Source organism: Cephus cinctus, unplaced genomic scaffold (assembly GCF_000341935.2).
Source record: "Cephus cinctus unplaced genomic scaffold, Ccin1 Ccin1_scaffold0168, whole genome shotgun sequence".
Classification (NCBI taxonomy): domain Eukaryota; kingdom Metazoa; phylum Arthropoda; class Insecta; order Hymenoptera; family Cephidae; genus Cephus; species Cephus cinctus.
In genome coordinates, this window is record NW_014332892.1 from 3,237,467 (window position 1) to 3,259,220 (window position 21,754).

Sequence of the window (21,754 nt, forward strand, 5' to 3'; positions counted from 1 at the left end):
TCTAAATTTATACCATGTATGTCGAATAGGGTCGATTGGAGCGGCTGAAACACAATGCTGACAAACGAGTGTGTAAATTTGCGGCAATGAAGAAGAGAAGCTCGGCTGTAGTTTTTAGGTCGCCAAGCGACTTGAATATCAAGTGCAGCATTTGGGAGTCTAAGTTGTTTGTAAAATAAGATCATAAAGAATCCAAAAAAGTAAAGAAATAGTTTTATCTCAATGGAGGGAACAGGAACGAAACACGCTAAGCTGGTGTGTCCGTCCGCTGAGGAATTGAGTGTTATTGTAAAAAATGTTCAATGCGTTCAGTGTGGCCTCGTGTTTCAAAGCGAGCCACGATTGCGTTTACATGATCTTAAGGTTCATCAACATAAAAAATTGGATAAGACCATCAAGGAGAATGTACAGTATCATTGTCCTGTTATAACTTGCATCTATGCCCTCAAGTCGCAGAGACATTTTACTACCATGAAATATCTTAAGCAGGTCAGTTGCTCTAATGAATAATTTTTCAAATATGTTTAGTCTTAAACTAATTCCATATCCATTTTGTAGCATTACCTTAAAGTCCATGCAGCAAAGACATTTACTTGTACTAGATGCAACAAGGGTTTCTCCACAGAAGCTGCTAAGGAAGCACATGTCAGAGTTTGTGGAACACAGTTTACTTGTGCTTGTCTCAAAATATTTAATACTTACGAGGCTTTACTTACTCATGCTAGAAGATTTTTTCATACTGTGGATGAAAAGTATAAAAATTCCTCAAGGTAATCCTATGTTGATAACAATACGTTCCTTCAGTTCTTAGGTGTACATATATGTATTTTTTAATGTAACAGGAAAACAAATTCAAAAGCTCCATTGGCTGCTCGTATGCCATTTATCTCACTCATGAGGACAGATAAGCCCATCACTATTTTACCAAACAGTGGAGGGTACGGAGCAATAGACCGAATTACTGGAGTAGGTGAAAACCTCAAAGTGGCCCATGATATAGCAGTGCAGACTGATGAGATTAAACGTGGAAAAAGAATGCCAACCCCAGTGAAATGCAATAGTGTCAAAGAACGTCGTGTATCACGGCAAACTCAAACGAGTGTTACCACACGGGAGAAACGTCACAGAAGATCTGCAGAAACACAAACTGGCGAAGACTGTAACTCTAAGAAAATGGCAGACGTTTCAAAGGTACGAAAACGTAAGAAGGCTGGACTGCCAAAGAAAGCTGAAAGTGCCATGGTCAAGGAAGACCTAAGCTTTCCTGAGAACTTCGTTTCCGAAAACTTCTTCCCAAACAGTCCACTTCCATTACGTCACGACGTGGGTCTTCCTGATTTTTGGGAGGACAAAAATACTTCCGGTACACAAACAAGTCCCGAAAAAGATCTCCTAGAAGTATTAAACGACAGTGTCACCCAAACCGATCTGGACGCATTTTATAATCCCCAGGAACCTACTTCTATGCATTGCGGATCTCAAACAACGAGTCTCAATGCTTTATCCTATGTAGAAGATGCATCTGTCGCCAATTCGTTTTCATTTACTTCCACTTCCGGCATTTCACGCTCAGATCCCATGCTAATGGATGAGACTTATAGGGATAGATTCAGCAGTATAGAAACTCAAACGGAACAAGCCCATTTACAGGCATTTTTTGATTCTGATACTCTCTCAAGATCTTTTGCATTGAGCTCAAATATCGAAACTCAGACTACAGAGAATTTTGAAAATATGGAACAATTACTTTATAGTAATACTTGTACTCAAACCTGTGATGAGATATTGCCTTCGGATTTAGGTCTCTCGAATATACAAACGCAAACCGCCTGGCCGCGTTTGGACGACGCTACAGTTTCTACGGAAACGCAAACAAAATTATCAACCTGTCACGAAGATTCTAATATCTCATTGGCAGCAAGATCCTGGCTGCATACGCAAACAAGTCATACGGAAACTCAAACAGATTTACTGAGTATATTCGACGAGTTAGAATGATACACTCCTTACATACAATTTTCAAGATATTTATAATTCATTGCTTAAAGCGCGTTTATTAGAATTCGGTGACAAACTTAATGGAGTATTCAATGTGCTCTTTCAGTCTCTTTTTGATAAAGGATACTTGCATTACGATACCTAAGATCAGGTCTTTTTCAATTCCCACGAAAAAAGGGTTTACAAAAATTATACATATTTTTTGGAATTCCATAATAATCATATAAATGCATACCACTCGATAAGCATTATCATAAATAACATTTCTTAAAGTAATGTAATAATTAGACAAGTTTTTCAATTTCATATACATAAATGATTTATTTTAATTGATTTGACCAATTAACGATACGTATACGTAGATAGTTGATTTTGCACCGGAATGTATATCCTCGATATTTTTCAAGAAAGTTACAAGGATTAATTTCGTTTAGGTCGCGTGAAATTTCGCTTTTTCCAAAAGCGTTGCCGCCGCCACTATTATATTTGGAAATAGACCGAAGCTGCAATGCCATTTATGATGGATAAACATTTGCCGGATATTACAAGGATTATAATTAATTTATAAAAGCAGGACGATGCAATTTTCTCAATGAAAAACATTGGTATCTGTGTAAACGCATATAGCCATTACGTTACATTTTCACCTTAAAGAATGTATATTGTGTTGATCGTGTAAAAAATTGAATATTTTTAAAACTTCTCGTCGCTTATTCAATTATCCCAGATGGCATCGTGTCGTAGATGATAAAATCCAAAAGTGATGATTTAACATGTGATGATTTTTGTTATCGAGCAAATAGGGGTTGATCCAAGAGCGATAGATAAGCCAACCCGAAATAGGGTTTACTCGACATTTAAATAGATCTTAATAGAACCTATCGTTATTAACGTATAAGAAGAAGTACAACAAATAAGTTATAAATAACATGTTTCACAGTGTGAATAAGTAAAATCTATTAGCAGTGTTACGCGGTGTGACATGAGCCGAGGAACTTGACGCGAGTAAGGGATTCAATGGGAATTCAAAATTTCAACAAGAGGACGTTATAACGCTGGACCCGTAGCGTTGTCTTCCTCGAAGTCAGGTAGAAAATCTTTGGTCCTATCCTCTATCCTGTCTACGTTCTCCAGGGCGGATGCAATAACGCGCAGATTATCCACACCGGTCATTAATTGCCTAATTACATACATTAATTAAAATCCTATATTCAGTAGTTTCCTTCTAATTTGAAATTCTTACCGGAGAGACACTTCAGCGGTAGAAGCTGCAGTCTTTAGGTCACTGGTCAAACGTCTTATCCGACCGTCCAGACTTCCTGGAGTATTTACACCGTAACCAGCTCCCATGCCTGCTCTGAGTTCCCTGTTTTCAGCTCGCAGCACCGATATCTCTGTCTGAATAGAAGATGCATTATAACCGATAGGATCTTGTTCTTTATATATCTATCGTACGTACCGTTAGGACTTTTATTTCTTGTTTCAATGCAGTTACTGTACTTTCTGCATTTACGGCTCTTCTCTACGATTGGAATGGTATTATGTAATTTTCGTCTGTTTCAAAACTGAGGAGCATGGCGCGATAATTACCGTGCTGCGTTTTAAATTATCTTCTACTTGTTCCATGGCTTTTTCTAAGTGTGCTGTTTCCTCGTGATCGACGACTCTCCTCGTGGCCAATTCCGTTTCCAACAATTGTATCCTGATTCACAGGAACACGTTGTATAAAAGTCATTATTATTAAGACGCGATGCTGTACTTACCGCCTTGCGCGTTCATCATTTTGTCGACGAATAATTTCCAAATCGTGGCGTAATCTCTCATTTTCAAGTATTAACTGAAATTAAAATTAAGATTTTTAGTAATAATACAATTTTATGATATTAATTGACGTACCCTACGGTCTGTGGATTCTGGAACACTCGATCCTGGACCAAGATCTGGTGTTGGAGCTGCTCTAGTGCGAATGGGACCATCACTTAAAAAATCAGGCAATGATTTTGTTACATTAGCTTCACTGCTTGGAGGACAACTTCTGGCACCTGTACTGGAATTATTGGGATCGGATTCAGCTAATGGTAATTGTAAATCAAATGGGAATCCTGAAAATAGATTATTGTGAAATAGATTTGAATACAGTACTTTTATATATATTTGTGCTAGGGCTAAATATACATACCTATTGATTCAGGTCTCTCTATGGGTTCATCATTGGGCCTGTCAAAGGCTGGTAAATCCAAAGGCCCTTGAGGCACTGCACTTGGTACAGAGCGTTCTCTACGTCCCCTATCTAAAGTTCCAGTTAAGTCAAAGGGGAGGTCCCCTAAGACTTCTGACTTGCTTTTTTTAGGTTCATTCCAATGACGAGGTTGTCTTTGCTCGACACTGTTCAATGCAAAGTCTGGAAGATTTTCCAAATCGACAATAGGTTGCGCAGCTGCCTCATGATTCAAGTAGCACTGTTCAATTACTAAGTGATCCTGAACAAAATCAGGCAACTCTGTAGGATTACGAGGATAAACTCCAGTTTCAGTGTCCAATCCAGGAGGCTCAGGACTCGTAACAGGTGGAGAATAAACTTTGGGTCTAGCTCCAGCAAGCTGGTAATTAGTCTGTGGTTCATTTTGAAGGAAATGCTTAAAGCTAAATGGGTTTTCCTCTCTTCGTGGCAAGTCGGGACCTAATGTGCAATCAGTATAATTCATATTATTCTGACTGACGTGTCAAACATCTACATTTAAGGGTAATCCTAACCTGTCGTGTGGTCGGTATCAACGCGATATACGCGATTTGATAGACTGAAGACTCGATAATTATTTCCAGGACGGGTGATGCTCTCAGTCTCATCCGATGACGAAGGCGAGGAAGATGCCGATGACATTCTCGAAGTCGTCAAGTCTTGTCGTTTTACAATTCGTTGTAGAGAAGACGAATCCTCCCTCTTGCTGCTATTCGCCATCGACCTTAGGCTCCTCCACCCTGTCTCTGTTATAATAGAACTATTCCTCTCGTTTATCCGTCACTACGAATCCCTTTATTCATCTTTCAAAGTGAATCAACTTATTTCGTGTCCTTTTGCACAACATATCTAAGTATGGTAGCCACAAATATATATATGGCAACTTGAAAACCAGATGGCACCTATATAGATATACATCCTATGCACATATGACAACATATGATTATACGTACCGACATACTTACTGTATCTTTAATGCATAGATATACAGGCAGTAACCTCCTATGATGAACAGGTGCCGCTTCCGACTACCTGAAGACGATGAGAGAAGCAACGACGTTAGAAATACCTTTTGTAAGCATAATTCAAACCTTCCGATTTTCCTCATTGGACACAATAGTATCGTAAAATTATTAGATACTCTTCTAAATTTCAGAAGTTAAAAATCTAACGGACTGAACCAAGTTAGACTTTGGGATCATTACAAATTTTTGTAAATTTTATAAACAGGACTATGATTGTCGTAATATGTAATTATATTTTAATAAATTGACAAAGTTATTATGAAAAAGAACAGGAAGTATAAAGAGGATCAAGTAACGTTGGCTAATGTCATAATAAGTCCCAACGTGATCTCAGTGTCCAGCATAAATGGCGTCTTTGATCGATCTGTACATACATGTGGAATGGTAGTAAATTGAACTAACAGGAATAAATAAGCGACTCGAATCTATATTCTAATAAATAAATAATCGAAATACTCAGAAATTGGATACTATGTTTAAAGAGACTATAACATACGTAAAGTTGGTAAGGTACATTTACAGTAGTGTGACGCAATAACTAGGTCAACATTTTTAGTAACAATTAGAATATCTATTAACAATTTTACGCCTCGGTCCTTATAGGTGCCGATTCTCGTTCATTAAACACGTTAAGAAGAACTCCTTAACGTACATAATGAGTTCAAAGAAATTATCAACAATTAGCCAATGCCTCTGCAATAGGCGAAGCCCGGCAACGAACGAGCAGGCAAGAAACGACGTTCCAAAATTTCATTTAATCGAAGTAATCATCGCCAATATTCTAATTATGCCCCTGGAGCATATACGCTTATTTGACTTCGTTTTTATTGTTTCATCGATTTCCCCTCTGGCTCATCTATATAAGTACTGCGTGTCGTTGCGTGCACGACTTTTGCTATGGTATACTGCCATGGGTTATACATTCTCTATGGAAAAGGACAGGAGTATATCCACCAGCCTCATAAACATTGCTATAATGATTTTCTAAATGTTTCAAAGAGTTTCCATGACAATGAGAGATCATGAGGTCAACCTCGAGAACCGGCAGATACATGCTCATCTTGACCTTGTCTTAAGTAAGATGATTTAACTAATGATAACTTTTGTTCAATGGCAAGATCCCATTAACACACACCATCTATAAGTATATCTTTCTCTCTCTCTCTCTCTCTGCGTACGAAAAGGGTTTTGCGTGTCGTCGCCTAGCATGCATTCGCGCACGCAACTACGTTAAAATTGCGTAGGAGGCGGAAAGTAAGAAGCAGCCACGATGCATTGGAACACGCATAGGAAGTACAAATGCAAATGGATGAAACGTGGATAAAAACAATATATAAATTTTACTGGGAGAGAATGTACCCACAAGAAGATCAGTAAATGCGATCATATTGGAGGAGCACCTTAAGCTTTTATCTTGAATGACGTTTCAACTGAGCAATGGAAACTCTGAGGTATAGATGATCAATATATTATACATTAAATATTATCCGACATAAGATATACAATAATTCTAACGTACTATACAAATTCTCAAGACTCTTGATTGTCATTTTAGCATTTTGAGTGCCCTCCAATCGTTGTATTACTAAGGTAACGACCGTCTAACACCAGAGCGTCCAATTCGATGCGGTTAGGGTCAATTTATCTATTATTGCAGTTTATTTATTATACTTCCAATCGCGTGTGGCTATACCACTCGCGGGGATATACCGTCCCTAGCTTTCATAGCTGCTACCAATCCAATTGAATGTAGCACAGAGTAGGGGAACTTTACACCAGCCCGTCGTGAACCTTCTTCGACGGATTCTTTGACTCTACGTTTAAGTCGCGAGCGCCTGCCGCGCCGCGTACTTCGCTCCTGCATCGCAATACGTCTGTATCTTTTTCATTGAGGAAAAAAATCGACCCTACTCTTAAAGCGTGCCCGGAACGTTTGAAATAAGGGAAGGAAGTAGGGGCGCGTGGGACTGACTCGCGCTTAGTCACTCACCGCTTTCCGTGGTGAACGCATCGCTCGGAGGAGATTGCTTCTCGCGCTACTCATTGAAAGTTCTCAATAAAGTCTAAAATACAATTATAATCGGTATCGGACAGTAATTAGTGTAAAGACCAGGAACTCTCAGTAGTTTAAATCAAACTTCCAAGACTTTGTAAAAGGATCGAGAATTTTGTTTAATTATTTATTTTCTGGCAATACCTTCGGTGTCCATTTTTTTCAACTATCACCAAAGTGAAATCTTATGCCCGAACTGACTAAAGTCCTAATTATTGTTAACCACGGAACGCGCAGTTTTTAGTGAAGAGTATTCAGGCATCTGCACTCCCGACAGGAGCATGTGGTTCGTGTGACCGTGAGGTGCTGTAAGTACAGTAATGCTGCAGCGTAATATGATTAATAACCATAGTAAACTAGTGCGCAAGGTCCTCGTGCATTCGCAAGTTATTAAACAAAAAACAAACTTTTACTATCAATGTAGTACGATCCGCCGAGTTACTTAGTATCTTTACATTTTGATATCCTTTAGTCGGCTCGAAACATACAGATAAACTTGTAAATCTTTGTGCTATATAATTGAAAAAATACTGATTACGTCAATAGGTATCAACGTTGTATGCGGAAAAGCTTAACATTCCAACAATGTGACATTCTCTCTCTCTCCCTTCCCTCTGTCTCTAAGCAATACTTAAATATAATTGATACATAGACTTTACTATATTACTGAAGCAAAACGTGGAGAGTATTAAAGAAGCGGATGACGTTCGGAAAAGCGAACGCAATTTCGTTCTAACGTTAAAGCCGTTCCGTTTCAAATAGTCCAATCAGAACTCATCCTCACCGCTTAATGCTAATTCTCACTGGCCGACTGTCTTATATATTCTTCACATTAATGTCAATTGCAACTGCATGGCTGCCCGATATTTACCTTGTGATAATTCTTGCGACAGTCCTTCGAGACCAGTCTCGTTCATAAGTATACATTACTCTGGAAAGAGATTTAGCTGTTCTTAGGTGTTCGCGTTGCTTCGCTACGTAGCGAACCGGTTGCACATATGTATGTATATATATATATTGTATGCAGTACAGTTTACACTCCATTCTCATAGATGAAAGTTAAGAATATTCTTAAGAATTGTACATACGACGCTGCTAAGCCTAAGAGAGTAGATTTTACCCCGTGCGACCGATATTAAACAGTGTATATGACTGTTAAAATGATTGATGATATTATAGATTGGCGTAACAGGGTAGATAACACCTAGACAATTATGTCGAAGGAGTATAGGAGGGGCTGGAGTCGCGTGTCACCGGATAAGAGATGAATAACAAAAAGTAGGAACGATGTGTAGAAAAACCGATGGGATGTAGTTGTTAAAGAAGTCACGTGTCTAAATTGTGACTCATCGAAGAAAGGGGACTTCTTTGCATGGTCAATTGATCAATTCCTTTCACGCGGTTCATGTCATTTGTTTCAATGTACATGATCGACTTCCGTCATGCAAATGATCCAAGTACCAGTTGAGAAAAGGTCTGATATTTTTTTTTATTGTCTGCTTTTGTTTTTCTCTATTCTGTTATTTGATATACGTATACCTGTACTATGTGCTTATACTGATGTTGATCTTATAGTTTGTAGATCAGTGACTGGATCAGAGTACATATTAAGGACGGTCAAAAATATGACAGATACGATTATCCGGTCGGAAGTGGCACGAGGTAACGTTTTAATATGATATATAGATAGATAGCGTAATGTCGCTCGAGGAACCCGATGACCCACTCAGAGGTTTGCTCAATATATCGATCTTCCTGGCGACAAAAGGAGACCCTGCTACGACAAGAGGCCCTGTTGGAATCCGGAACATTGAAAAAAAAGGAAGTGGAATCCTCGAGGTGTTCGAGTAGTCAATCATTGAAGTGCAGCAGATGGGAATAAAAGTGGAATTCCTTTTCTGAGGCGATTTAAGTCGCCGGGAGATTTGTACTAGGACCCTCAAAGGATACTAAAAAGAAATGGTACACGAATGGGATCCTGGTGTACGGATATTGGTCGAAGAGCAGTGCTGAGAGTGCAGAAGTGGAAGCTTAAGAGTACTGGGTATGATCTGGTTAAAAAGTAGAGAAGGAAAGTGAAGATATCACAAGGATCGCAATGAAAGTCAATAAGCCATGATGAGTAACGAAGAGTGGTCGGAGTTGTATTAATAAATTAGTGTCTACTTGCGAGATGTAATGCACGTGCACGATGTGCAGCTCGTATTGGCGGCTGTGCGTGTAGTGATAGTGAAGACAATTGACTGTCTGCCGCCGCCCCTCTGAGCTTCCTGACGTCACATCCTGCCCCGAGCACACCGCGATCTCATCTGAAACACCAGTGCTTAAAAGTACTGAGATTTCGTGCCAATGAGCAATTTGAAATTCTTGAAATATTTATAAACAGGTAGTTGTACATGGAATCAGTTTATTAGGACTGGATGAATTATGAACTAGAGATTTGACAATGAGATTAATTTTTTTGTTTTATATCCATATGAGGAAGTTTCTCAGAAAATTGGGATGTCATCGTATATGTATATTAATTTATGAAGAAATTTTTATGGTTTCAATGATTAGAAAGTTGAGGATTCAGTGTACTTTGCACCCGGAAGGAATGTCAGTGATTGCATAGGATAGAGATAATCGTGAGATTATCGGATATTATTATTGCTAATAATAAAATGACAAGAAACCTGTTTGCAAAAAAAAAAAACGATCAGATAAACACGCCATGAATGATCGAATCGCCGTGAGAATAGCGCATGAGACTGGTTCCAAACAAACAATCGAGTCTTTCCATTTAAACAGTCGAATTCAATTGACTCCGAGGAAGTACTTAACGCCGAGAATTGCCTCACATGACGCTGACTAAGCTATTAAGGAAAATCTTGGAGCATCCTTCTCGCAGAAGATACTTCGTGGCCTGAGATGGGAAGATGAGTTTTATGCAGATTTTAAGCCTGCGAGTATCTCCCTTCTTTCCTGTAGGACGCAGTTCATGGATACTTGACTGGAATTTTTAATTGAAAATACATGACAGCCTGGAGCGATTCTATCAAAAGTTATCGATGGTATCTTGCTGCAGGACGGAAGTCGTAAATCCAAATGCGTAGAGAGGAAATCATGCGAAATGCATCTGGAAGCGAGCAGATACGTAGATATGTATCTTATCTACCTTGGGGTAGGCTAGTGCCAACGCGGAGACCGGAAGTAAGTGGTTTCTAAGCGTTTTATGGAAAAAGCGTAGGTGTACACGTGACAGAAATATTAAAGCTCATTCGGATTCCAGAGCGATGCAGTAGTAGGTAGGAAGGTAATGAGCACACGGGCGGCATGAAAATCAGGCAAGGTCGGGTCGAATGAGTAAATCTCGACCAAATGATAAATGGGACACTCGATAAGTTTTCAAGGAGGCAGCCCTAAGAATTTCGATAAGCCACTAAGACGAGGGAAAGATGTTAACGAGATAGGAGATCCGAGTAGATGTATTTTTGTAACTTAATTCAGAGGAATTGCGTAAAAGTCGGATTTAGTGTGTTAATTGGATATTACTTAATCATAAAAGACTAAGTTACGTAAGGCACCTTGTTGTATTTTATTGGTATATTTAATGGCGAAGTTGTTATTGCGCTAATTTTGATACAGTCAAGGTGGAAGACAGAAATAATGACAACCAATAATTTTGTGGTTGCGTAAAAGAACAGGTTTAACGTGAATGTTATCCACTGGGAGAGTTCAAATGTCGACTCTTAAAATTTATTAGATGATCCTGTCCTCTCTATCTCTGCGTTTAATTACCTCAATTCATGTTTGGTAATTGCCAGGGACTCCCTGCAACGCCGGTTTGTATAAGTATCTCAGTACCCTTGTTTGTTTTCAGCGAATGAGGAACGATGATTGGCGTCGCCTGGAGGATCCTCGGGATCCTACTCCTCGTCTGCGATGTCGTCCCTACGCATCTTGTCGGGTCCACGGAATCGCCGGAAATTATCGAAGAACCGGATAACTATACCACTACTACCAGGAGGATATTGCCGGACAGGTGTTTAGTCAAGATGGAACCGGGACCTTGCAAGAATTATATTCACAAGTGGACCTTCAATAATGCTGAAGGAAAATGCCGGACGTTCCTGTACGGCGGTTGCCTTGGCAATGAAAATAGATTCAATTCAGAAATTGAATGTCTTTATCATTGTGTCGGAGGACCAGATCGTAAAGGGATTTTAATATTTTATTTATCATTCTAAATCAGTTCCTTGATTGATCTTTATTGCTCTTCTTAGATACTCTACCCTCTTATATGGTGACAAAGGGTAGTGTCTTTGTTACCACGAGTACAACAACGACAACTGTCTCTCCACCAACAACAGCAAGTAGACCGCCACCCACATTTCTACCGCCGAAGTCAACAAGACCTCCTGTACCTAAACACGAGCGTGGAAAGGTAATTGAGATGATTTATGAAATGTTTGGGAAGGACAAAGATCACTCATGAATTTCTCTATTTAAGGAATTGACTTTTATGGAGTCCGGACACGAGAAGACATTTATGTTCGCTCAGAACAATACGTTTATACAGTTGGATGGCAGTGGAATTAAGACTTTTCAGCTGAGGTACAATTTTTAACTCAGCAATATTTATTTTTCACAAAAATAATACTTTTGGTTTGTAGATTGTGTCGTGAGATTTCGTTTAAATTTCGAACAAAGTTGCCACATGGTCTCCTGGTTTATCACAGTGTCAAGGACAGACCTGAAGGTCTTGATCCTTATGCACTTTATGTAATTGTCGAAAAGGGTCAACTCAAGGTGGTCCATGTCTTTGGAAAGAAATCTACCAGTCTGACAGTCGGTGAAGGATTGAATAGAGATCAATGGCACAGTGTCCTAGTAAGAATAGATGTGCACGGTGCAAAGTTGATAGCCCGGGTTGATGACACTCAGGAAGAGACCACTTTGAAGGTCCTAGAAAACGTGATCAATTATGGAGTATCCGAAGAACTAGCTTCTGTAGTTCTGATTGGAGGTAATGAACGCTTTGAGCCTAGACATTTTACATTTCAGATTAAATAATTTTACTGAATTGTCAGGTCTAAGTTCTGAAGAGCGACTGCACGGTGTGAAGTACATCATCGAGTCATTCGTAGGCTGTATAAGAGACATGGTACTCAGTTCCGGAAAATCAGCCAGTGATTTGTTACCTATCAGACCGTTGATCGCCACAAAACATGAGAACGTAAAGGAAGGCTGCATAGATAAGTAAGTTTAAAAATTCCAATAGATATACGTAAATAGTACAGAAACGTTTGATATTTCAAAACAACCTTGTTGCCGCTGTCCAGGTGCAAGACCAGAGAGAATCTCTGCTTCGTGGGCAGTCAGTGTGTGAACCATTACAATAGTCTAACGTGCAACTGCTTTGGTACGAGATACGAGGGGGAAAGATGTGACGTTTACAGTAAGTATAATAAAAGACGTGGAGGATATTATTAGAATTGAGTCTAATGAGTGCATGCGTTATTGAACCGTATTAAAGGGACAGGAGATTAACGAAATTCTCTATTCTGAAAATGATTTGCAGCTGCTACGATTTTAACTCTGAGAGGATCCTCGTACGTGTCGTTCAGGGTCTACGACTGGAAGGACCGTGTCCATTCGTCGGTCAACAGGATTAGCTTGGTCTTCAAGGTATGCGTACCTTACGTGAAACCATAATGGGAGCCGCATTATGTGCATTCCTACAGGAGCTCACGGTTTTCTATGTTAAGATATAATCTGGTTGGGAGCAGCCCAGTCCTTTTGTAAATTCCCGACCACTAGTGGGATCTATACACACTGCATACATTAAACATAAGGCTGTCAATATATCGTAGCCCTTTCAATCTCAGGATACAGATGAAGCATCCATTATAAATAAGTGTCTATAACTTATCTATTCATCCAGTAGTTTTACATTCTACCCATTGTCAGTCATGGATTCATTTTAACAGACTAGATGGGACGATTCTGCACTTTTCTATGCATCCGGAGAGATCGATGGTACAGCGCACTACGTTACTGCATCAATACTCAATAAATCTGTACACGTAGCTCTGGACTTTGGACACGACTCGAAAGTCGGCACTGCTCTTGGACAATACATTACTTCAAATCACTGGAATAATCTGACCATCTTCCATAATGGATCTTTGGTATTTGTCAGTTTGAACGACGAGGTAAAGATACTCGAGATACCTGGTGAGAATTACAATATGATAATAGACCCAGAGATCTATATAGGCGGTGGTCCAGAATTGTATAAGAAGAAGGGATTACTCTCCTATAATAATTTTGCAGGTACTAAAAATTCTTTAATTTTTTCATCCATTGCATTCATTCGTTTTGGTAAATAATGACAATGAATAAATTTAATGAATTGCAGGTTCCATGAAGTACGTCTTTTTCAATGACAAATCTATCATTTATGAATTGAAAAGATCTAATCCAATGGTTCACTATATTGGCGTCTTAGAACCAGAGTACTACGAAGCCGACGTAGAAGTGATACCCATCACGTATCCGTTCGCCGAGAGTCACATATGGTGGCCCATAGAGACTACTGATTCTCTTAAATTAAATTTTGATTTTAAAAGCTCGACACCCATAGCGGTGGTAGCTTCTGGGGACGTTAAAAGTGATCTTGGTTCTGGATACTGGGAGGTAACACATCATCCTTTCATCTCGCTCGATCCGACAATGACGAAAAAGGTTCGACCTATAAACCTAATGTTCCTTAGGTACGGCTAGTGAACGATGAGATTCGTTTTCATCTGATACCTGTCTTGACTGACAACGTTACCGTTTTAACGGCCGTCAAGATTCCACCTTATAGTACGTCCTGGCATGCAGTCGAACTTGACTATTCTAAAGGAGATCTTAACATAATGGTGGATTATAGAAATAAGCAGAATAAATTCTTTGCTATGACCTTCGAACTTGGTGATAAAGTTATTATTGGTAGCGGCAAGAGTAATGCTGGTACGTGATGTTTTTGAAAAATTACGGAAATATGAAATGTACATTGTATAGCGCAATTTTTTTATTTCTTTTCAGGTCTTGTTGGTTGCATGAGGGAAATTCGTGTGAATGATGAAAGAATAGAGCCAAGATATGTGATCAATACTAAACGAGTTGTTGGAGAAGTTGCCCTGGATAATTGTCAATTTGTGGATCCTTGCAAGAGGCCTAATACTTGTGAACATGGTGGGAAATGTTCAGTAAAGGAAGACAGGATAACTTGCGATTGTACTGACACCGGGTACATTGGAAAGAATTGTCATTTTGGTAAGAAATAATTGAAATTATTAAGATTGCAATGGGTTGATATAAAATTTTTGGTATTTCAGCTCAGTACAGAAAGACTTGCGAGGAGCTTGCTCTACTTGGTTACAACCAGGATGACGTCTATAGGATAGATATTGATGGGAACGGAAGATTTCCACCGGCTTTAGTGAAATGTGAATTTCAGTCGATAGAGGACTCGACGAAGACAATCGTCGAGCACAATTTACCATCTCAGGTGGACGTTAGGTCCATTACTGAATCCGATTTCTCATTCAGCATCAAGTATAGGCAATTCACAGCCGAGATGCTTCAAGAGCTCATTTCTCATTCACTGTACTGCAGTCAATATGTCAAGTACGATTGTTATAAAGCTCCACTGGAACTTCACAGCGCTACCTGGTTTTTGGGTTCGAAGGGAACTACTGTGAATTACATTGGAAACGTGAATAAAGGATCCTGTCCCTGTGGAAGTGAGTAGTTAATAATACCACGAATTTCATAAGGCTTACGGGGAATTTATTCAATTCAGTGAACAGAACTTGTGTGAATCCAAATTTGAGTTGTAACTGTGACGTGTCTGCCGGCAAATGGTTGTCCGACGAAGGATATTATGAGAGTCCTAACTCTCTGGGGATTATCGGTATGGTCTTCTTACAACAGCGAGACCTGGAGGAGGATGCTCAAGGAAGAATAACATTGGGTCCTTTGGAATGCGTGGAGACTAGTGAGTGTGCTCGTGCATCAATCATGGAATCCAAGAGATTGTTAATTTCAAAATTAATTTTCAGATACACAAAAGTATGTGGTGACGTTTACAACTTCCCAATCCTACATTGAAGTTCCTGGTTGGAGAAAGGGAGACATAGCTTTTAGTTTTCGAACAACCGGAGAGAAGGCAATTCTTCTTTATCAGCCACCAATAAGAAGCAACTACCCTTCCTTTATGGTGGCATTGACATCCGATTATCATCTAACATTCAATTTCACTCTGAACACTGGTACCATTAGAGAATTAGAAGTGAAGAGTCGCAGGAAATTGAATAATGGCGAGTGGCAAAAGATTTGGATCGATTACAATGATTATCACGTACGATTTATGATAAACACTGACTTTCAAATGGTCGAACTCTTACCTGAGGAGGAATTTGGGCCCTTTGAGGGATCAATGTTCATAGGGGGAGCTACAGCGTAAGTGTTATTTTTGAAACCAGTTTTTAAACTGCTACTAAACTTGATTATTTCAGAGAGCACCTAAGAACTTCTTCAGTTCGACAAGGCTTGATAGGTTGCTTCCGGGGTTTGGTTGTTAATGGCGAAATTCTCGACATACATAGTTACATGTCTGTTCATCTATCAGAAATTATAAAAGACTGTAAACCCTCCTGTCAGCCTAACAAGTGTCAAAATGGTGCGAGATGCGTGGAACTCTGGAGCAACTTTGAATGCGTTTGCGAAAACAAATGGGCGCACTTGGGAACTTATTGCGAAACCAGTAAGAGCGTTTGCATAGATTCATTAGATATACAAAGTTCGGGACTTATTAAGAGACACTTTTATTCCTTTAGATATAAATGATAAGGCATTGACATTCACGTCACCGGGGGCCTTCCTTAAGAAGAATTACTTTGGTACGGGCGATGACGAGGAAAAACTTCTGCTGAAGAGCATGCTCGTGGAGAACATCCTGATCAACCTGAGGACGTACGACACCCACTCGCTGATTCTCTACGCGAATGATCATCTGAATAATTTTGTTCATCTCTACATTTCGAATGGGACCAGCATCGTCTACCTGTTCAACGCCGGGAACGAAATCAAAAACATCACCATGGAGTACCCAGGTGGGCTCAGTTCTTTCTCTACCTCAAGGATCCATCGGAGATGTCGAAAAGAGTCAAAAACTCACGTAAGGCCCTTCAGGCTAGTATCCTTACGTCAATCCTGAGTGCGAATATTCCCTTCCAGGAGTCAATACTGGAATCTCTATACAAATAGCAATTATACGTGGAGAGAAATCCACGACATTACATGTTAACGAGCAGAATGTGACATTGGATGCCAGTCCTTTGCAATTGGATTCCTATTCTAACAAACCCTGGACAAATCCTGAGAAGGAGGTTCTGGCACCGCAGCGACCACCAGCTCCCCCAACAGATTATTTCCAAGTTAGCATCTTTCTAAGAGAAGAATCATTTTTATACTATATAATTTTAATTAATACTTCTTCTTAGGTCAACTTAGGCGGATTTGATTCAGACAATTTATTAAGGGTCGGTACGGAGGGCACCCTTACCCAAGGGTATGTGGGTTGTCTACGGGGGTTAATGATTGCTGAATATCTGGTTGATTTACCAAATCTAGCCAGTGAAGCTAATCATGAAGGTAGTAAAGGCGTACTGCCAAATTGTCGAATGAAGTGCGACGCGGTGCCCTGTAAAAATTTGGGTATCTGTACTGAAGACTTCAGGAGGCAGGAGTCCTCCTGCAACTGCGAGTTGACTTCATATTTTGGCGAATTCTGTGCCGATGGTATAAATATAAATATCATTTATTTACATGGAAAATAAGTCATCTAAAAGAACCGGATATCAATAATTCATCTTTTTTACAGAAAAAGGCGCAGACTTCAGTGGAGAGAGTGTTTTACAACGCGAATTTAATATAGAAGGAGAAGTGAATCAGGTCAAAGTTCAATTGGCCTTTTCGACAAATGATCTCCGTCAGCGTACAACGGCTTTGCTTCTTCTTCAAACTGAAAATAAGTAAGAAATTTCGTGCTATCCTGTTTCAGATATTCTAAACTATATAATTGTCCTTCTAGGAGGAGTTATTACCTGTTGGTAGCGTTGACTTCCGAAGGTCAATTGATCTTTGAAGAGGACAGAGAGGGATCTGCATATGGGGTTCGTGTAAATGATCGAAACTTCCTTAACGGTGGCCGACATAGTGTTTACTACGTACGGGACAACAATACGTCAATTTTACTAGTAAGTATTATAAGTTTTCTTTCTTTTCTTCGATAAAAAGATTTAACATCATTTCAGATCGACAGAGAACCCGTACAACTTCTGCCTATTCCGGTCTTGAGTCTAGCCGACGATGCCGACGAGGAAGATGACAGTCCTGGAGCAACGGAGATTCAACTAGGCGGTCTAAACACTACCGATCCTAGATTCAGCGCATATAAAGGATATACAGGATGCTTAAGCAGTGAGTGAAATAACTTATTTTCTACTGAAAGGAATGAAATCCTAAAAAAAATCTCTATACAGACGTGGTGGTATCCATCAACGGAGATGCAGGAATGAAGCCTTTGGAAGAGTACATGCTCTTCACGAAGAAGGGTAGCGAAACAGTACGGGCTACAATACCAGCCGGTGTAAGGAGTGCACAGTGTGCAGTATTTCATGCTCAACCACGAGGACCAGAACCTCCCAGGAACGACAGCGTGGTAAGATCAGAAAATCTGTGAAATCTCAATGGAATGTCTTATATAAAACCGTATCAGGGCCGGGAAAAAGCTTGGGTGGAAGATCCTCCCGAGAGGATTCTATACAAATCGCAGTACTCGGATGCGACTAAGGAAGAACAAGGTGCAGGAACTTACATATTCATCGTCCTCTGCTGCGTCTTCGTGGCAGCTGTGATAGGCTGCTCCTATGAAGTATGGCGAAGTGCTCGGAAGGATAGGAGGCGCCGAAGATCCGGATCAACTGGAGCTGGTGGCGGGTCGGCTTCGGGTTCCCAGAGATGGCAGCCACCGTATAATGACTCCATGGTAACGTCGACTGGTGTGAAAAGTGTCGGATTCAAAAATGTTGGAGAGGAGGACAAGAGGCCAAATGGTACTCATGCCAAATCTATTTCCAAGGAATATATAGCGATTCCGAACTCCGAACCCAAGTCTGATTTAGTAAATGAAAAGAAAGTCCACGCGAAAGGTATACTATTCTTCATTGGCGTTAATGATCCTTATATGTTTTATGATTATTTGTACTATCTAAAATTTCAATGGTTTTCGTCTCTCTCGCAGCAGACGAGGAATCAGAGAAGAAGGAGCTCCTAGGGGTAAATACAGGCCTCGTCTCTAAACCTCCGAAACCAAACCCATTCGTAAAGATTCATTTTTTTATATCCTCTTATAAATACCTATAACGCTTGCAAGGCTTGCAGGGTTTGCTTTTGCATGAACTGTGTATGTTATTGTTGTCCAATGACGAATCTATACGATTCCCGTATTAAAGAGTAAACCTATAAATAATTGTGCTTGATATTCTCCTCAAAGAGATGAACATCTTTTTCCATTCAGATATTGTCTTAATTTTGTATCATTTCTCTCTGCCCTGCCTCTGCCCTGCCTAAATAAGTTCAAAATCGAAATATTTAATTGTACTCAACGATATTCTTTTGTTATTGCACGAAACAGTCTATGGAAGATCTGAGAGAGGAACCGGAATTGGAGGAAGAGTCCGAAGAGGAGGTCGAAGAGGAGAGTCCCAGTATCAGTAGCGACCCGGATGCAGAAATACTCGTGAAACCGTCACCGGTAAGAAAATCACTTGAGTCCTCGACGAGCGAAATAGACAAAAAGAATCTAGGAGCCACTCTGACAGGACCCAAGAAATTCCTGGAGACTAATTTCTCCGTGACTGGTATAAACGAGATAAAAACGGACCAAATACCAACAGACACGAACATCTTGAATAAGTCTAACGTGCCCAAGAGGCCAGTGAGTCTAGATTTGAAGGGGACTACGATAGGATATAAAAAGCGACCTGCTAGTATACAGGTTCAAAAAGTCACTGCGAAATTAACTGAGATTCCAAAATCCAAGTGACCATAGTCTACGTATTCAGTATTCTTATCCGTACCAGGAACATAGACGTTAAATTTTGTAGAGGGATAAAGGAACAGTAAGAATAATTACAAAAACTATTTTGAAGTCAATCAACGATAGTATAATGGTCTAACATAAGTCGTAGAATAATAATGCATAAAGAATGTACTTAAGAGTTAGCGCACAAAGCGTATGACAATTATCTTTTTTGTTCTTAAACTCGATTACAAATTAGAAGTCTATAACGTATCATGTACAATTAATTAAGCGTACTAATTAATAATTTAGCGCCTTCGTTGTAAAAACCTTTGTCTATATGTGTGCTTTTGGTGGCGACTGTCCAGCATTGAAATCATCTCGACCAATTGAGAATCATTCTTCGATGGCTTTAGGATGGCTTTAACAGGTTGCAGTCAATGTTTCAGATGAGTAACTCATCCTCGAGGACGAGTATCGAGGAAAGTGTGATACCATTAAACTTCATTGCCAATTCCGAAGTACCGAAAGCACCCTTTGACGTTTAGAGGTACAAAAAAGCCCTTATACATCTTTTAAATCTTTCCCCAAAACAATCTCTTTCTCTCTCTCTTTTTCTGCTTAATTTACAATTCATGCATTCCTTTACCATACATATAGATATACAGGAATTGTATTTCTGAATTTTTTCAAAAAAGGTACGACGTCACTTGCGACGTATACTAGCTTCTAAAAAAAATTACTCTCTTCTTGTGCCTTGAAGAAATAGCTACTGCTCTTCTGGAGTAAGAGTGATTCGAGGAATATTTTATAGCATGTTATAAGACAGACGCGAGAATTGAGAAAGAAAAAATATATAAATTTTCCAAAGAATAATACGCATTATCGATTACAGCATCCATCGAAATTTGCATTAATCTTATCCTCTAGAATTAATCACAAAATGCTTTATTTATCACCTGCTGACCTGAGCTACTTGCAGAATATGATATTTTGGACTCTGTCACGCAGTGCGAATTTGCAGAAATTCCATATATAATTTCATGGCATGTTTCGCTTTTGGGCTGCAGTCGGCTGAGCGACCGAACGAAATATTCTGAACCGCTTATTATTATTAATTAATTAATCATTCGTTAATCGCGCTGTGTCGTCTTGAGATTTTTTTCACATTTTCTTAACTGTCTTTACTGAACGACTGAAAGAATGCTAAAGTAAGTAAGCTTACGTAATATACTAACATAGTAGGATATATTCTTATTTCTCACGCCGATTATATATCAAGGATATATCTAATATCTTATTAATTGTACGAAAAATGTATTCCAGTTGCTTTCTTAATTAGCTGCGCCTAATTGTATGATAATAAGATGAAATAATTAATTGCCTAGGCCGGTGTACAGGATGGAGATAAAAATCATTCCAGATCTTGGGGAACTGGCTCGGCAGGTGCGTGTCTGAATTAATTCATCCTGTTTAGAATAATCATAACAATGGAGGTACATCCCCTGAAATTTTTTTAACGTTTCAAAATGTTCTTGCAGATTTTTCAAAGGTGCCGATGTTCAACATGTCGCCGGTTTTTCTCTCAGATGATCGGCGAACCTTCAACAATCCTATCAGCTATCTCGGTGGACCGAGATTCCAGCCGAGAAACAAGACGTCGATCGAATCTGTCTTGTCTGTTGATTAACTTTATCATCACCTAATGAAATATTTAGGAAGAAGATATACGCACGTCGTATATTATAGTTCTATACATACAGCTCCTAGTCAAGTTTTCATTGAACTGTCTGTACAGCCTCGTTCTAGCTAGACATTAGTGTATGCATTCACTATAGCACAAAGACATCCTGACAACGTACTCAGATTGTCTTAAGTTACTTTTCCGATGCTTTTTAACGAGTGTCTAATTTTTATTTCTAGGATATCTTTATTATGATGTCTATTTCTATCTTATATAAGAGAGATTTCAAAAGTCGAAGCTAAACAAAACATGGTCGCCTTTGACAAAACTGTTTCTCTTTAGTTAATTAAAAATTATTGATACTTTAACGTTTTAACGTTGTCAATGTGATTTTAAAGATCTTCAAATCATACTTGCGTTTAATGTCAAATAAATATGTTTGGTCATGCTCTTCGTTACACATTTTCAATAAACGACACAGCGCTTCATGCGAGTAACGTTTCTTCGATTGCGTTTAAATCCTATTGCTGTTGACTAAAGATAAATTAATTACACAATACCAAACCCGGTATTATTATTAGTCCATCAGTCTTTTTGACGACCCGTGAACCAGGATGTAGTTGATATCTGTAGATTA

The 21,754-nt window shown here is 39.3% G+C and overlaps 3 protein-coding genes across 4 annotated transcripts; 2 read left to right on the forward strand and 1 right to left on the reverse strand.

Moving 5' to 3' along the window:
- The first annotated feature begins 27 nt into the window (after positions 1-27).
- Positions 28-2,314, forward strand: LOC107264364. The gene is made up of 3 exons (XM_015732556.2): positions 28-489; positions 559-770; positions 843-2,314. Exons 1-3 carry the CDS (start codon positions 223-225, stop codon positions 1,996-1,998), a joined length of 1,635 nt encoding a protein of 544 aa, XP_015588042.1. The 5' UTR covers positions 28-222; the 3' UTR covers positions 1,999-2,314.
- LOC107264365 lies at positions 2,292-5,293 on the reverse strand. 2 transcript variants are annotated; one of them, XM_015732557.2, is made up of 9 exons: positions 5,203-5,293; positions 4,753-4,983; positions 4,178-4,678; positions 3,895-4,100; positions 3,762-3,835; positions 3,589-3,700; positions 3,458-3,520; positions 3,242-3,396; positions 2,292-3,178 (listed from the first exon to the last, which is right to left on the reverse strand). In XM_015732557.2, the coding sequence occupies exons 2-9, from the start codon at positions 4,955-4,957 to the stop codon at positions 3,046-3,048; spliced, it is 1,449 nt and encodes a 482-aa protein (XP_015588043.1). In that variant the 5' UTR covers positions 4,958-4,983; positions 5,203-5,293; the 3' UTR covers positions 2,292-3,045. The 2 variants fall into 2 exon arrangements, 1 of the variants encoding a protein (XP_015588043.1); XR_003058592.1 differs by lacking the exon at positions 5,203-5,293 and having other exon boundaries at positions 3,242-3,392; positions 4,753-5,167.
- Positions 5,294-7,077: 1,784 nt separating this feature from the next.
- On the forward strand, positions 7,078-21,614 carry LOC107264208 (contactin-associated protein-like 3B). Its single transcript, XM_025081576.1, is given in 28 exon segments — positions 7,078-7,623; positions 11,178-11,509; positions 11,581-11,741; positions 11,808-11,911; positions 11,971-12,324; positions 12,326-12,556; positions 12,640-12,755; positions 12,879-12,985; positions 13,288-13,633; positions 13,719-13,996; positions 14,074-14,314; positions 14,390-14,620; positions 14,683-15,090; positions 15,150-15,344; positions 15,409-15,808; positions 15,865-16,112; positions 16,186-16,461; positions 16,586-16,785; positions 16,852-17,149; positions 17,232-17,382; positions 17,442-17,607; positions 17,665-17,830; positions 17,893-18,071; positions 18,129-18,561; positions 18,654-18,688; positions 19,047-19,166; positions 20,822-20,879; positions 20,975-21,614. Coding segments are annotated over 27 exon segments (5,970 nt in total). The 5' UTR covers positions 7,078-7,623; positions 11,178-11,190; the 3' UTR covers positions 21,124-21,614.
- The last annotated feature ends 140 nt before the right edge of the window (positions 21,615-21,754 follow it).

Coding starts and splice junctions, on each gene's coding strand:
- LOC107264365 (XM_015732557.2), bottom strand. CDS start 4,957: ATGGCGAATAGCAGCAAGAGGGAGGATTCGTCTTCTCTACAACGAATT. Junction 3,701..3,761: donor AATGATGAACGCGCAAGGCG/GTAAGTACAGCA, acceptor CCTGTGAATCAG/GATACAATTGTTGGAAACGG. Junction 3,397..3,457: donor AAGAAATAAAAGTCCTAACG/GTACGTACGATA, acceptor TCTTCTATTCAG/ACAGAGATATCGGTGCTGCG.
- LOC107264364 (XM_015732556.2), top strand. CDS start 223: ATGGAGGGAACAGGAACGAAACACGCTAAGCTGGTGTGTCCGTCCGCT. Junction 490..558: donor CCATGAAATATCTTAAGCAG/GTCAGTTGCTCT, acceptor TCCATTTTGTAG/CATTACCTTAAAGTCCATGC. Junction 771..842: donor AAGTATAAAAATTCCTCAAG/GTAATCCTATGT, acceptor TTAATGTAACAG/GAAAACAAATTCAAAAGCTC.